General features: G+C 34.0%; 2 protein-coding genes across 6 annotated transcripts; one reads left to right on the forward strand and one right to left on the reverse strand.

Moving 5' to 3' along the window:
• LOC107629912 (ran-binding protein 6) lies at positions 2,903 to 7,528 on the forward strand. 4 transcript variants are annotated; one of them, XM_016332855.2, is made up of 11 exons: positions 2,903 to 3,316; positions 3,901 to 4,057; positions 4,323 to 4,436; positions 4,543 to 4,604; positions 5,870 to 6,030; positions 6,120 to 6,184; positions 6,264 to 6,470; positions 6,610 to 6,764; positions 6,864 to 6,933; positions 7,054 to 7,181; positions 7,390 to 7,528. In XM_016332855.2, exons 5-11 carry the CDS (start codon positions 5,897 to 5,899, stop codon positions 7,399 to 7,401), a joined length of 771 nt encoding a protein of 256 aa, XP_016188341.1. In that variant the 5' UTR covers positions 2,903 to 3,316; positions 3,901 to 4,057; positions 4,323 to 4,436; positions 4,543 to 4,604; positions 5,870 to 5,896; the 3' UTR covers positions 7,402 to 7,528. The 4 variants fall into 4 exon arrangements, with proteins under 4 accessions (XP_016188341.1, XP_020974007.1, XP_020974008.1 ...); XM_021118348.1 differs by having other exon boundaries at positions 6,327 to 6,470; XM_021118349.1 differs by having other exon boundaries at positions 6,390 to 6,470.
• LOC107629911 lies at positions 8,644 to 9,908 on the reverse strand. Of its 2 annotated transcripts, XR_002358364.1 has the most exons (3): positions 9,460 to 9,908; positions 8,966 to 9,057; positions 8,644 to 8,877 (listed from the first exon to the last, which is right to left on the reverse strand). XR_002358364.1 is itself a non-coding variant. In XM_016332854.2 (2 exons), exons 1-2 carry the CDS (start codon positions 9,764 to 9,766, stop codon positions 8,966 to 8,968), a joined length of 399 nt encoding a protein of 132 aa, XP_016188340.1. In that variant the 5' UTR covers positions 9,767 to 9,907; the 3' UTR covers positions 8,896 to 8,965. The 2 variants fall into 2 exon arrangements, 1 of the variants encoding a protein (XP_016188340.1); XM_016332854.2 differs by lacking the exon at positions 8,644 to 8,877 and having other exon boundaries at positions 8,896 to 9,057; positions 9,460 to 9,907.

A 13,873-nucleotide genomic window follows, 5' to 3' on the forward strand; every position in this document is an offset into this window, starting at 1 on the left:
TATGAAGAGTTTTGTTGCGTTTTGCTTATACGATGTTTTAGTTTAGATATTATTCTTCCCTCGCCATTAACATTATGTTGTTGTAAGAGGGATAGGAAATATGTTTTGTAATGAAACGCATGCATCTATATTTGTAAGTATTTGTATAAGAAGTCTGGTATGTATATATACATGAGAAATGTGATTGAGTTATGGTTATATATGCATTTTGTTTTAAGAAAAAGTATTTTTGGTTTTTCAAAGGAGTCAGCGATATGGTTTCGAGTAAAAGGCTCATATTTTATTATTAAGTATATGAAGTCATTGTAATATTTCTTGCTATCAAAGTGGCGCAGCCGGAAGCGTGACATTCTGATAGTGATGGTGTTACACATAACTGGTCCCAAATTTGGATAAAAGAGGAGGGTTGTGTTAGGCCTTCGACAACTAACATAAAAACTTAGTCGAATCTTCATGACATGGATCAAAGATGTTATTGCGTTAAAACTAGGTCGTTGCCTGAAAGCAACGCGCTGTATGGGATACCAAACCTTATTTTTGTACCCATCTTCTAGTTGGCTCTCATGATTCCATTTGGGTGACAAGACTTCGGAATACCAAACCATCCTCCTAGATCCATTCAATTGGGCATTGCACCAACTTTGGAACCCAAACCTTGTGTTTTCTGTAACACCCTAACTTTTAGCACCTCGTGATCGTACTAAAAGCTCAGGCGTTACTTACCTCTAAACCTTTAATTATTCTATACTATTTTTATTTAATATTGAGTCTTCGCAAATACAAACCGAAACTTTCACCAAGAAAACGAAGAGTCGGTACTTTAAATCATTTAATCACAAAATTATATATACATGTAGCATTATATACATAGACTTACTCAAAGATCCTCAAATACAATTCCTACCCCTCTAAAAACTAAAACAATAAATGACGAGAAAAAAAATCTAACAACTCAACTTGTAAACAGAATCTTCTATGCTCTTGTAGTTCCGCACTAAGCCTTCGCACCTGTAGCTGAAAGGGGTGGAGATAGGGGGTAAGAACTGCGGAGTTCTTAGTAGGGTCGGGGTTAGGAGTTAAGTTTATTTTATATATATTTGGTCAGCAATAATAATCAACAAGGTACCATCTAATCCGACAATTAAAGAACACAGAATTTAAACAATCATTTAACACACCCACAATCACAGAAAATACACTGACAAATAAATATGCACAAACAAGTATGATACATGTCTATCCCTAGTGCAGGTAATGAGCTCATCTGTCGGCTTCGACCCGCTCCCAACATAACTCAGCAACCTTTGTCTCAGTTTGGTTTCTAGTGTCATAACCTCTGTAAGCAACCTCTGTCTTACAGGTGCGACTCTCTTGAGCCGATGTATGCAAACATAACCTCTATAAGCAACCTCGGTCTTACAGGTGAGGCTCCCTCTGGCAAATATATGTATTGATAACCTCTATAATCAACATCTGTCTTACAAGTGCGACTATCCCCTGGATTAGCCGATATATCTCTGGAAAGCAAATTCGGTGGACTCACCACCATATCTCTGCTCGTTTCCAGCAGGTAAACAAACATCTCAGCTCGTTCTTTCTTTCTTTTCTTTTCTGTTCTCTGCTCTCCTCTGACGGAAGCTCTTTAGATACTTTTAATTTTTTGCTCTCTGCTCTCCTGTGGCAGAGGTTCTTTAGTATTTTTCTTTCTTTTTCTTTTCTTTCTTCTTCTTTTCTTTTCTATCATTCCATAATATAATTTATTTTCGCATTATTCCCTCGCCTTTCCCTAAGTGTCTTATAGAAAAGAATTATAAAGTACTTTAATTAAGTATGCGTTTTCTAAAGTTTTTAAGATTACTCTACTTACTTGCTTTATCATTAATAATACACATTATGATATTTTTATAAGATAATATCTTTGATAAATACTAATTATAATAATAATAATTTATTTTAATATAAATGAATAATTTTAAAAAAATATTTAAAATAATATTTATAATCTTCTTTTAAAACTTAGTTTATAAAACCTTATTTTAAATTTTTATTTAATTACTTTCTAAATCATGAACTTTTTAATATTCTGTTTTTAACTTCAATATTTTATAAAATTATATTTGAACCCTTACTTATTTTTATATTTATAAAAACAACCCTAATCTTTTACAAAATACCCATATTTATCTCTTCAAAAATACAATTTAATTACTAATCTTTCTCTTATATTAAAACCGAAATTCTTAGCCCTTTCCTTTCAAAATATTACTATATTTTAATCCGTTCTCAAGTTTTTCGGTTACCGATTCTTCGTAACTTTTAATTTAATCTCTCGACCATCAAATCTCACCAAATTTATACTTTATTCTCAACGATATTCCAGCCCAAAATTCATCAAAACACCCCAACTGGCCGTTCATGCATAGCCGAACCAACAAAATCACAAGCAACAACAATAAGTCAACATAAACTCATTCAAACTCAAACAATAATCAACCAAATCAACATTCACTTATCAAATTCGTATTTGATTATTATAAAATTACTAAACCCTACCTCTGTGCAGAAATCACAACAACAAAAATTTCGGAGAAGCTTTCACTACTAGAAAACTAGTTATTACAGATGGATATTTCCGACGGATTTTATCCCACTGAAATACAGAGAGAATTTCAGAGGGATTTTTTGTCGGAAAACAAAAAAAATGGATTAGCATAAATTACAGACGGAAAAGAAAATCCGTCAATAATTCCGTCGGAAAAATTAATTTTTTTCAGTAAAAAATGATTACAGACGAAAAATTCGTCTGTAATTAAATAGACAAAACGCTGCATTTTATTAAATTATTACAGACGGAAAATCCGTCTGTAATTTAAATTTTCCGTCGGAAATATTAAAAACCCTAATTTTATCCCACCCTCTGGATCCATTCACAGTCACACTCCACACAAATCAAATGAGTCTCTCCGTCACCAGTTTCTTCTTCTCTCCGTCGCACCAGCTTCTCCTGCCGCTGTCGCCGCCGCTCGCGTCACAGGATCTCTCTGTCATCCCTTGCGTCACACGGGCTCCCTCTGCCGCCGCTCTCGTCGCATCTGGAGCGAGTCGTGAAACTCATCTCAACTCGGTGGAAACTCGGTGGTTATTGTTGAATGGCGAAGCTTGAAGCGAAGCTCAGAATGATAGTTGACTCCGTTGGTAACTTTTTCTCCGGCAAAGACCAGCTTCTCCACTAACCGAATCAAATCGAATCAAACACTTTATATATAGGGTTGCATAGATCTTCAATCTTTTTATCTATTCGCACTCCACTAACCAGGTTAGCCCTAACTCCATCCCTTGTTTCTCTCGCTAATTTTTCATTCCAAATGCGTTATTGTGCAGTGTCTTGCTCTGGTCTCAAAATTTGATTTGAAATAGTGCCGATTAGTGGTTAATTGCTATCAATTTTGTATAGTTGAACATATCTCGAGAAAAACTGTCTAATTTGCTAAATATGAGAAGTTAAAAAGGGCCAAATATAATTGGAATGCTTAGAAAAAGTAGTTCTTATTTTTTTAAGACTCTTAGGGTTTTCTGAATTCAGCATCGTGAAATCATGATCGTTTGATTCTGCCATTACTTGTTCTTTTTTGTTCTAATTAATTATTTATGGTTGTGGTATTATTCATTTTCAATTGATTGAACCTCACTTTGGATGCTTTTGGTTTTGCTTTAACACTTGGAATATCATAAAACTGAAAAGTGATAAGAACATAGTGATAAGCACAGCCTTTGTGTTGCTGTGATAAAATGTCTGTTTGCTGTTCATAATTTTGTTCATATTTGTTCATAAACAATGATAATATTAAATGCTGTGTAGTTTATTAATTTTGTTCATAAAATTTTTGTTTGCTGATTCAGAGTTTGCTGAGAGTTATGGTGAAAGTGCTACAGGAGCCGTAGTTCACAAGACTCTGCGGTTAGTCCTTCAACATCAGGACAATATAGTACAACTCTTTCAAGATTGAAGCAAAAACTGAGTGGTTTTTGGTTGCATGTGGTTCAGCGATGGCCTGTGGTATATTTATCCTCAATAAGAGAGCTAGCTTCTAAACCTTCTAATAATTCAATTTTTAATTCTTGTATTTATTAGGATCTTTATTTTTTATTCAGCGATGGCCTGTGGTATATTTAATGCTAAGTATTTGGGTTGAGATTGGTTATGCCACTACTGTAAATTGGTCCAGATAATATCTTAATTTGCACTTAGACTGTTTAAATCGTTTTAGTGATTTTGAGTTTTTCCTAGTATGATAACATTAGCTTTTTCTTGTATGCTTCAGATAAATGAGATGGCCTCTTTGCAAAATGTTGAGTTGGAGGCAGCTAAGTTTCTGCACAAACTCATCCAAGATTCTAAATATGAGCCAGCTAAGTTGGCTACTAAACTCTGCGTGGTGTGTGGCATTTTCTTATGAATGGACTTTTTTAATTAGTCCTCGTCACTCCTTAGTTCTTGGTACGGGTTTAGTGTGCTTGTAACTAACTTGGTATCTGTTTCAGATACTACAACACATGAAATCAAGTGGGAAGGAACATTCAATGCCATATCAAGTGATATCAAGGTAGAGTACTTGCAATGTATAGTGCTCAAATAAATGCATACATAGATATCCACAGTCAGTTATTAAGCCCCTTTTTGCTTGAGGTTGATTTTGACAATCATGATGTTTTTGTGCCTTGTGGGAGTAAGAGTAAGCTGTGGCATAAGAATATATGGTTTCACATGTACTCCTCCACTTATGGTAATTAAGATATTAACTAGCACTAGCATGCCTGTGATGGTAATAAAGTAACAGGAAGATCATATTTATTTAATTATTTGTGGAAGTGGATGGAACTTGGAAAGATGATAAACATTTGTTGCGTTTTGGTGCCACTTTCTGAGCAGCATGGCGGGGCCTGTTTATGTGCTCCATCTTATTTGTCTTGTTCCTTTATCATCTCAGATTCCCTTGTTTTATTTGTCTTGTTCCTAATGACGTGATGGATGAAACTCCAACTTATCTGTAAATGCTCCTCTTCCCAGGTTCAAGTAATAGATTTGTAAATTGTGCTAGGTTCATCGTGTATATTATGAACCTCTGTTTTTGGGTTTGAGATCTGCAAACAATTTGAATTATTTATGCATAAAATAGCAATGCCAACTCCAGAAGTTAGTGGAAAACATTGAAGAAAGATTAACGAGTGTATGCCTATATATACTATGGGAATCCAAGAATCTAATAGAATACACTTTTTTCATTTTTATTTATTTTCATTTCTTTTATTTCACTTCTGTGATGATAACAGTTGAGCTTTCTATGTTTCTGGGATACATCTTTCCTAGTGTTTTTAATCTAATATACAGTTGATCAATACATGTATATTGCCTATTCAATTCCAACTATCACGCCAGATTTTTGGAATTGATGTTTCAACTGAGGAATCTCTATTATTACTGTTTATTTACTGGACATGGTGCCATTTTGTCGTTTTGAAACTTGGAGGAGGAAAAATAAAATAATAAATAAAAATTATAGTGGCTTTAATAATTGCAATAAAGATGAACAATTAAAATGTGTCCTTAGTTTCTCGTTATTGCCTGACATTAATTTTTTTTGTTCATAATGACTTTAAGCTTTTCTCTTTCCATTTTATTTTTAGTTTTACTAGTTACTATAATTTCTATAATCATCTAACTTAAGTTGACAGTATATGGGGATGTCCATTATTCTAAATTAAAACTTAAATTACTTGCTATTTATATAAGTCAAGTTTTTGTTTTTTTTTTTTTCTGAGGGTGTATGTGAGTCAAGTTGATTGCTTTACCAGATAATTTTATTGACAGACTGACAGGCATAGTAATAACTCAGAAATGACTATGCTTAGACAAGGAGTTCCTCCCAGAGATATGGCAAGATCCACGATTGGTGGATCATCTGGTGTGCCTTTCAAAGAACAACAGTTGAAACAGCTCCGAGCTCAGTGCCTTGTTTTTCTAGCATTTAGGTAAAAACGTAACTTTGCTACCACTATTTAAATATGAAAAGATCGAACTAAGTTTCATTATATTTTCATATATTGTTTTGAATGTGCAGAAATGGTTTAGCACCAAAGCAACTACATCTTGAAATTGCTCTTGGAACCGCTTTTTCTAGAGAAGGTGATTGGTGTTTATTTAATTGTTAAATAATAAATTATTCTCGTCATATATGATGGGAAGATATATGATGGAAATTTAGGAAAGGATCATACTGACCACAAAGGAAAGTCACAATCTTCTGTTGAATTGGGTACCTCGTCAGGGGCCATGATGCCTTTTGGAGGTCTGAACAATATGAGACAACCTGATAATAATAACTCTTCAGGGTCCCCTTCTGCTGGAAAATCTCTGGAAGCTACGTCATTCTCCAAGGGAACTGAGAGTGCAATAATGACTGGGGACAAAGGTATTCTTTCTGAAGAAAGGAAACATTTCCTAGCTGTCAAAAAAGTAGAGCTTGAAAAGCAAATTCAAAAAAGTATAGATAATTTTACTTAGGCAAGATAAATCCAACTAAGTTTTGTTTATTCATTATACTATTATAGTATGGAGACCATCACTCTTGGGGACAAACATCACTCTTGGGTTCAAAAGAATTGGTATCAAAACTAGTGTTCTGGAAGAAAAGGCCACAGCCTGTAACATGCTTTGCTGTTATGCTGATGAGTTGAAGGAAGGATTCTTTCCATGGATTGATCAGGTTAGACTGGGAACACTATAAAAGTTAATAACACCTTTACATATTGCACTTTGTTTATAGAAACATCTTTTTCTGAGTATTAAATTGCATTTGGGACAGGTTGCAGGAACTTTAGTTCCACTTCTTAAATTTTACTTCCATGAGGAGGTTAGAAAAGCAGCCGTTTCAGGTATAAGAATGATTGTTCCGTTGCATCTTTTTTTGTTAACAATTTTCCTCTACTCATTAAGTTGCTTTATGCCATTATCCCAGCTGTTTTTAATGGTTATGATTTCCTATATCATTTTAGCAATGCCGGAGCTATTACGTTCTGCAAAGTTGGCTATTGAGAAAGGGCAATCTCAAGGTCGGGATGCATCCTATTTGAAGTTTTTAAGTGACAGTATCATCCCAGTTTTGGTGGACGCTTTACATAAGGTATTTCGTATACAAGTTTATCTATTCTTAGATGCATCTATATGGAATTCATTAGGTTTTTACATCATGAGTAAGTTTTTATTATGATCTGAATTCTTAGGGGGTTGTTGATCAGTCTCGCAATATGGAACTTTTGTATGGTGCTCTCAAAAATTCACTTCTCTCTTACACACTCTCTAAATTTGCATACTTTTTTTTCACTATGCAGGAACTGAACTAGCTGAAAGAATGTGTTATGGGAATATCTATGAACTTGGTCACATTCTTGGTTAGAATTTTGTTGATGTATTAACACATTTTGTTGATGTATAGTTGTTATTTATTATTATAGTTGATGTATCAATACACTTTGTTTATTTTTTGAATTATATTGGCTTCCTTGTAAATTACTTTTTTCTTTCAGTTTAATAATACAATAAATTTGTTTATTTTTTGAAATATTATAAATATTCGAATACAAATTAGATAAAAAAATTTTATTTATTAAATTTATATTTATTTTGTATGAAAAAAGGTGTATTTTGCAATGAAAAAATCCAAAAAAAAATTACCTTGCTGATGGATTTACAGACGAATTTTTTGTCTATATTCAAAGTTTGAAAATTCCGTCTGTAATTACTGACAGAAAATCCGTCAGAAAATTCGTCTGTAATTACAGACGAAAAATCCGTCAGAAAGTTCGTCGCCTTCGAAAAAATGGATGCAAAATTTACAGAGGGAAAATCCGTCGGTAACTGGTAAAATTCTTCTGTAATTTTCCGACGGAAAAAAATCTGTCGGTAAATAATTTCCGACGGGGCTTTTACAGAGGGACAAAATCCGTCGGTAATTTCATCGGTAACCAAAAATTCGTCTGTAATAAAGACTAAATCCGTCTGTAAATCTGTCTGTATTGATCCATTTTCTAGTTGTGTTTCTGATCGAGCTGCTGAAGAGAAAAACATCAGAAATCGTATGTGCTTTCTAGAACTCCAAGTGGCCGAACTCAAGGGTAAGAGGAGTTATGTCACCGTCAACTTCTACCGGACAAAAGTGATGCCAATGTGTAGAGAAGGAGAATACGAACAGTTTTATCGAATTAAATTTTTTATTGGAATTACGGATCGCAAGAAATCGAACGCCGAAAGTTGGAGGTTCCATGGTTTCTCGTTCTTCTCACTCACAACATACTCTCTCTTTTCTTTCAAGTTCAATTCGGTGATGTATGAGGAAAAAGAAAAATGATTAGTGATGATGGTGATTAATAAAGATTTGTCGTTGTAAAACATTAGTAGGTGTCGTTGGTTATTATACATGTATATACATGCATACAAGCCACGTTTCAATCTCTTTTCTTTGATTCCCTTTAAAGGCTTCGGCCAATTGAATGATAATGTAACGGTTATATATATATATGGAACTAATCCTAAAATATCATTATAATTTAATATAAATCTTGAAAATATCTTCTAAATTTAAACAAATTCATGTGAATAGTAGTCACTTTATAATAATAAACTAAAGACATTGCATATCATTCTAGCAACAACATTCTGGTTCCAACAAGACACATTGAATCATATATGTGCAGTTCAACACAAAACTTATTTATTTATAGAAACTAAAAATACTATCAGCAGAGAGCAACAACATAATCAAACGATAGAAGAGACAAAGTCTTTTAGTAACATAATTTGTAACACTCTCCAGTAATACCCTGCAATCAACATATTTATCAGTAACTTATTCTTATTGAAAACAAAACAGTGTTTAGCATGAAGTTGTGTCAATTAGTTGTTTCTTACTTATGAAGGTACTATGAATTGGTACCGAATGATCCACCATATGCTGCCAAATTCTATGACTGTTGTGGGGCTGAGGACCCTGAGGCTTATGGCTGCACCACCAAATTTCATGTCTCTTATGATGATGATTGATATGTATATTTGCTAATCTCTCTTTCACATCCCATTACCCACTCCCACAATTCGGTGTATATGATATGATTTCCAAACTCATCCAAAATTATTCAACATTATTCAAAATTATTCAACAATTTTTCAACCCTCTTCAATTATTAATCAATTATATAACAATTAATCAAAATTATTCAACAGCAAGGTTTAGCAATTAGCACCTAACAACTTAATCATGATTTGAGCCTTCCAGCAAGATTTAGAACCAACAAATAAACAATGCTTCAACAATTAATCATGTTTTAAGCCTTCAACATCAAGGTTTAGAACCAACAATTAATCAATACTTCAACAATTATTATTACAAAGAACAAAGTTTATACCTAGGGTTAGAAGCTGGAAGACTGAAAAAATGTAGAGCTGGCGGGAACAGTGGCTGACAAGAGGCAAGACAGTGGCTGATGGGGTGGAAGGGTGGAACAGACCTGGCACCAGCGGGAAGACACTGCGCAACGGAAAGCGGCCTTGGCGGTAGTTCTGATTTTTGAGCTCACTGCATGCGAGACGAAAAGTGGCTGCGCAAAGCCGCGAATAAAGGTGGCTGACGTTAGCTCCACGGACTGTGCGACGGCGGCGGTGGCTGACGAAAGTTGTGCCGAAAGCTCCAAGTGCTGCACTGCTACTTCGCATTCTGCCTCTGCGTTCTGCTTCTGCATGCTGGAGAGGAGAGGCCAAGAGGGGTGTTACTGTGTGTTAGGCATTAGGATTCAAAAATCACAACCAAGCTTCAATGCACCATTTTTGGAAATTTTGATTTTTGACCCATTTTAAAAATGGCCGTTTCGGCGATCCAACGTCGGTTTTTAAATTTTACAGTTTTGGCTTTTGACCGAACCGTGTTTGGCAACAGTTCACGGTTCGACCAGTTTGACCAACCAGTTCGAACCGATTTTCAGAACCTTGCTAACCATTTCTCTCTTGCTCTTCAACCCACAAAGAACTCTAAGCTGACCATCTGTTTCAAGCAAACCATATTCAAGCAGGTCAATAAAGTTGGAGGACAAGATTTTTACCCACTCAAATGATGTGTTGGATGGTGGTGACCTTGGAAGAGAGGCTTCCAACGGCTTTAACAATGTAGTTTCCACTCCCTTTTGCTCCTCTTGTATAATTTCCACCTCATGACAAGCTTTTTCAAGCTCGATTCCTTGTTCAACTTCTTCTAATTCTCCAACCACTCCTTCCGATTCATTCATCTCAACTTTCTCCACTTGTTGCAAGTCATATTTCAACTCCTCTTCTTTTCCTTGAGGTTCCAAGCTATCTTCCACACCACATTCTTCATTTGAAGTTAGTTCTTCGGATTCATATGTGAATGTGTTTAGATTGTTACAAGAGTGTATTGAGGCTAGGCGAGATAGAGCATTGGCTAAAGCAGCCACGATATTTCCTTGCCTCTTTTGGATAGAAGATGGTTCATATAGGTAAGAGTGTTGAGGTAATGTGTACGAAGGTAATTGTTCAAGAGGTTCATGAGAGTATTGGTGTTGAAATGGTAGTGGTTCTATGTATCGTTCATATATGGCTCATATGATTATTCTTGAGGCACATATGGTTGGTGGTATGGTGGATATGGATTAGGATCATACGAAGGTATTTGCTGGTGGAATGGGACTTGAGAGTATTGTGGTTGAGGGTAATGTTGAGGATAAGGTTCATAAGCATATGGTAGTAGAGGTTCATTACCGTAGTGAAGCCCACCATATCCATTTTATTGATATGCACTATGGGGAGGATTGTGCTCATAGTGACACGGAGGATGTTGCTGCCATGAAGGTTGTCCATATGCATGCGGCTCTTCCTCCAATTGATTTTTTGTCCCATAATGCGAACCGGCATTGAAGTTACCATTTTTTACAATATAGTTACAACCAAACTCAAGGCCAAAAGAGTGAGAATTCATAGAAAAGAGAGAAAATAAAAACAAAAGATATCAAGAAACAAAAACAAGAAAACAACCAAAAAGCAAGCTATTCACAATATTCAAATATTCACAATAGTCAATAACATGACACACATTTGTAATTCCCCAGCAACGGCACCACAAATTTGATGAGGGCCAAACGTCGGTTCGAAATTTCTTGAAAGGATTGCGTTGCAAGTACAGTTCCAAACCAACAAATGACCCTAATCAAAATTTAGATTAAGATTGTCACAAATCAAAAGAAATAACTGGGAGTTTTAAATCCCGGGTCATCTCTCAAAGGAATTACAGTGAGGTGTATATATCATTGGCTATGAGGAAAAAGGAAATTATGATGGCAATTAATAAGAAATTAAATTGTAAGAAAATAAAGAATCAATAAAGGTAATTAACTAAGAAAATGAAAGGAGATTCAAATGCTAAAAAGGATCTTAGCAAGGGTTGAGAGTCAAGGTTTTCTATTCTAGTTATTAACCATAGACATGGCAATTATGAAGATTTAATCCCACTTAGTCTCCTAACATCGAAGATAAGTCAAATAGGCATAATTGATCTTAATCTATAAATCCTAGCTAACTCACTAATTAGCTTAGTAAAAAAACTAGCGTTAGTGAAAACAAAATCAACTAACAATCCTAAATCACCAATCAATATTGGGCATCAATGACTCAAGATCACCTAAGTCTTCAATCCTAATCCAAGAGTGTAAAATCTATTCTATAATTGAAAGAGACATTTCATCAAACACTTGGAAGGCATAAAAGGAAAATATTGTAATTTGCAACAATTAATAAAAACTATAACTAATTAGAGAAAGAAATCAATAACAACAATTCAAATAAGCAACAATAAATATGAAAAACATCAATTGCATTTAAAAAATTAGAAATTAAACAAGAGAGTTCATAAACCAAAATTAACAAAATAAAGGGACTAATAAGTAAAACTAGACAAATTAGATTGCTAGAACATAAAAATATAAAGAAAACTAAACTAAAACAATGATCAAGACCTAAAACTAAAAAGAAATTAAACTAAGAAACCCTAAATTCTAGAGAAAAATTGGAGCTTCTCTCTATAAAATTCTACCTTAAAACATACTAAAAACTTAAACTAAAACTATTGTAACACTATTTGCTTGATCCTCCCTTGGTCCATGCATCAAATGCTTTAGAAATGAGTTGGATTGGGCCCAAAATTGGCCTAAAATCGTGATCCACGTGTTCACTTAAGTGAATCACATGCAGCAAGTCGTGCGTACGCATATGTCATGCGTACGCGCAACCTGGACAACTTGCAAAAGATGCGTACGTGCAACTGGATAGATTTTCAAAACTCATTTTCTTCATGAATTCTCCACTTTTGCATGCTTTTTCTTCATTTCTTCAAGCCATTCTTGCTTTCAAAACCTTGAATCACTCAAACAAACATATCAAGGCATCGAATAGGAGAAAAGTGAATTAAAATTGGCAATTTTAAGTATAAAGAGCATGTTTTTCACAATTAAGCACAATTAGGAGATATTCACAAAAACATACAATTTCAAGAAATAAATGCAAGACAAGTTGATAAAATCCACTCTTTTCAAGTAAAAAATAATTGTAAAATATGAATTTATCAACTATCTATACAAGTAGAAAAATCTTTGCCAACCTTACCAATGGCAATTATTTTATCTTTATCACCATCTCCGAAAGTGACAAATCCTCCATCATACTTGTTGAGATTGATGAAGAAAGTAGTCTTTCCAGTTATATACCTTGAACATCCACTATCAAGATACCACATGTCTCTTTTCTTCTTGGATGTAAGACAAACTTGCATGTTCTTCAACTAATCTTAGATATCCAAATCCATTTGAATCCTCTTATGTGAAATCTTTTTGGTCGTCCAAGAGCATTATAATCATGAACAATTTTATACAATTTATTATCATCAAAAGACCTAAGAAAAATGAAGTATTATTGAGGAACATGACCATTTCTATTACATTTATAGATATGGTTCCTATTTGCTGAATTTTAAAGCATGCTAAAAATTTTAGACTTAACATTCTTCAAAGAGGAAGCTTTAGATTTTTTAAATATTTGTTTAAAAATAGAGTTGCTTTCCTATTTGAATCTAAGTCCAGATTTTTCAAAATTAGATCTTTGACAAGCAAGTAATTTTCTAAGATTTTATGAATCTTGAACAAATTTTGCTAGGTCTCCATTTAGTTTCTCAATTTTCTTATTCAGCCTTTTATTTTCGGTGATTAAATCAGTAGAGCCTGAGACCAAATGCTTGAGTTTGAATTTGTTTAATTCAACTCTTAAAGTATTATTTTCTTTTTTCAAAGATTTTTCATCACAAGCTTCGGTTGTCTTTACCTTTTCTAACAAAAAATTATTTTCAGCTCTCAATGCCTGATTATCTTTCTTGCACTTAACATATTTATCAAAAAATTTATTTGAGTTCACAGTGAAAACTTTGATAATAGAGTGCAGTTCATTAATGGATAAATTAGAGAGATCTACCTTATCCATGTCTGTATGATTAGCCATCAAGTACATTTGAACTTCATGATCAGAATCTTCTTCATCTTCAGAATCAGAATTATTTTTCAAATCTTTCCATGTTGCTATTATCACCTTTTTCTTGTCCTTTCTTGATTTTTCACCTTTCTTCAATTGAGGATAGTCAGACTTGAAGTGACCTGACTCTTTGCAGTAGTGACAAGTAAACTTGGATTGATCCTTTTTAAAATCTTCGGATGAAGTAGTTTCTTTGCCCTTACTTTTGAATCTCATTAATCTCCTTGTTTTTCTTGCAAA

The sequence above is a fragment of the Arachis ipaensis genome, chromosome B03 (genome assembly GCF_000816755.2).
Source record: "Arachis ipaensis cultivar K30076 chromosome B03, Araip1.1, whole genome shotgun sequence".
NCBI classification, from domain to species: Eukaryota; Viridiplantae; Streptophyta; class Magnoliopsida; order Fabales; family Fabaceae; genus Arachis; species Arachis ipaensis.

What these genes read in the sequence shown, in the direction of transcription:
- LOC107629911 (XM_016332854.2), bottom strand. Translation starts at nt 9,766, where the DNA reads ATGCGAAGTAGCAGTGCAGCACTTGGAGCTTTCGGCACAACTTTCGTC. An exon ending in CTTCCAGCTTCTAACCCTAG is followed by an intron (nt 9,058 to 9,459) that starts GTATAAACTTTG and finishes TTGGTGGTGCAG; the next exon opens with CCATAAGCCTCAGGGTCCTC.
- LOC107629912 (XM_016332855.2), top strand. Translation starts at nt 5,897, where the DNA reads ATGACTATGCTTAGACAAGGAGTTCCTCCCAGAGATATGGCAAGATCC. An exon ending in AACCGCTTTTTCTAGAGAAG is followed by an intron (nt 6,185 to 6,263) that starts GTGATTGGTGTT and finishes ATGGAAATTTAG; the next exon opens with GAAAGGATCATACTGACCAC. An exon ending in AATAATGACTGGGGACAAAG is followed by an intron (nt 6,471 to 6,609) that starts GTATTCTTTCTG and finishes ATACTATTATAG; the next exon opens with TATGGAGACCATCACTCTTG.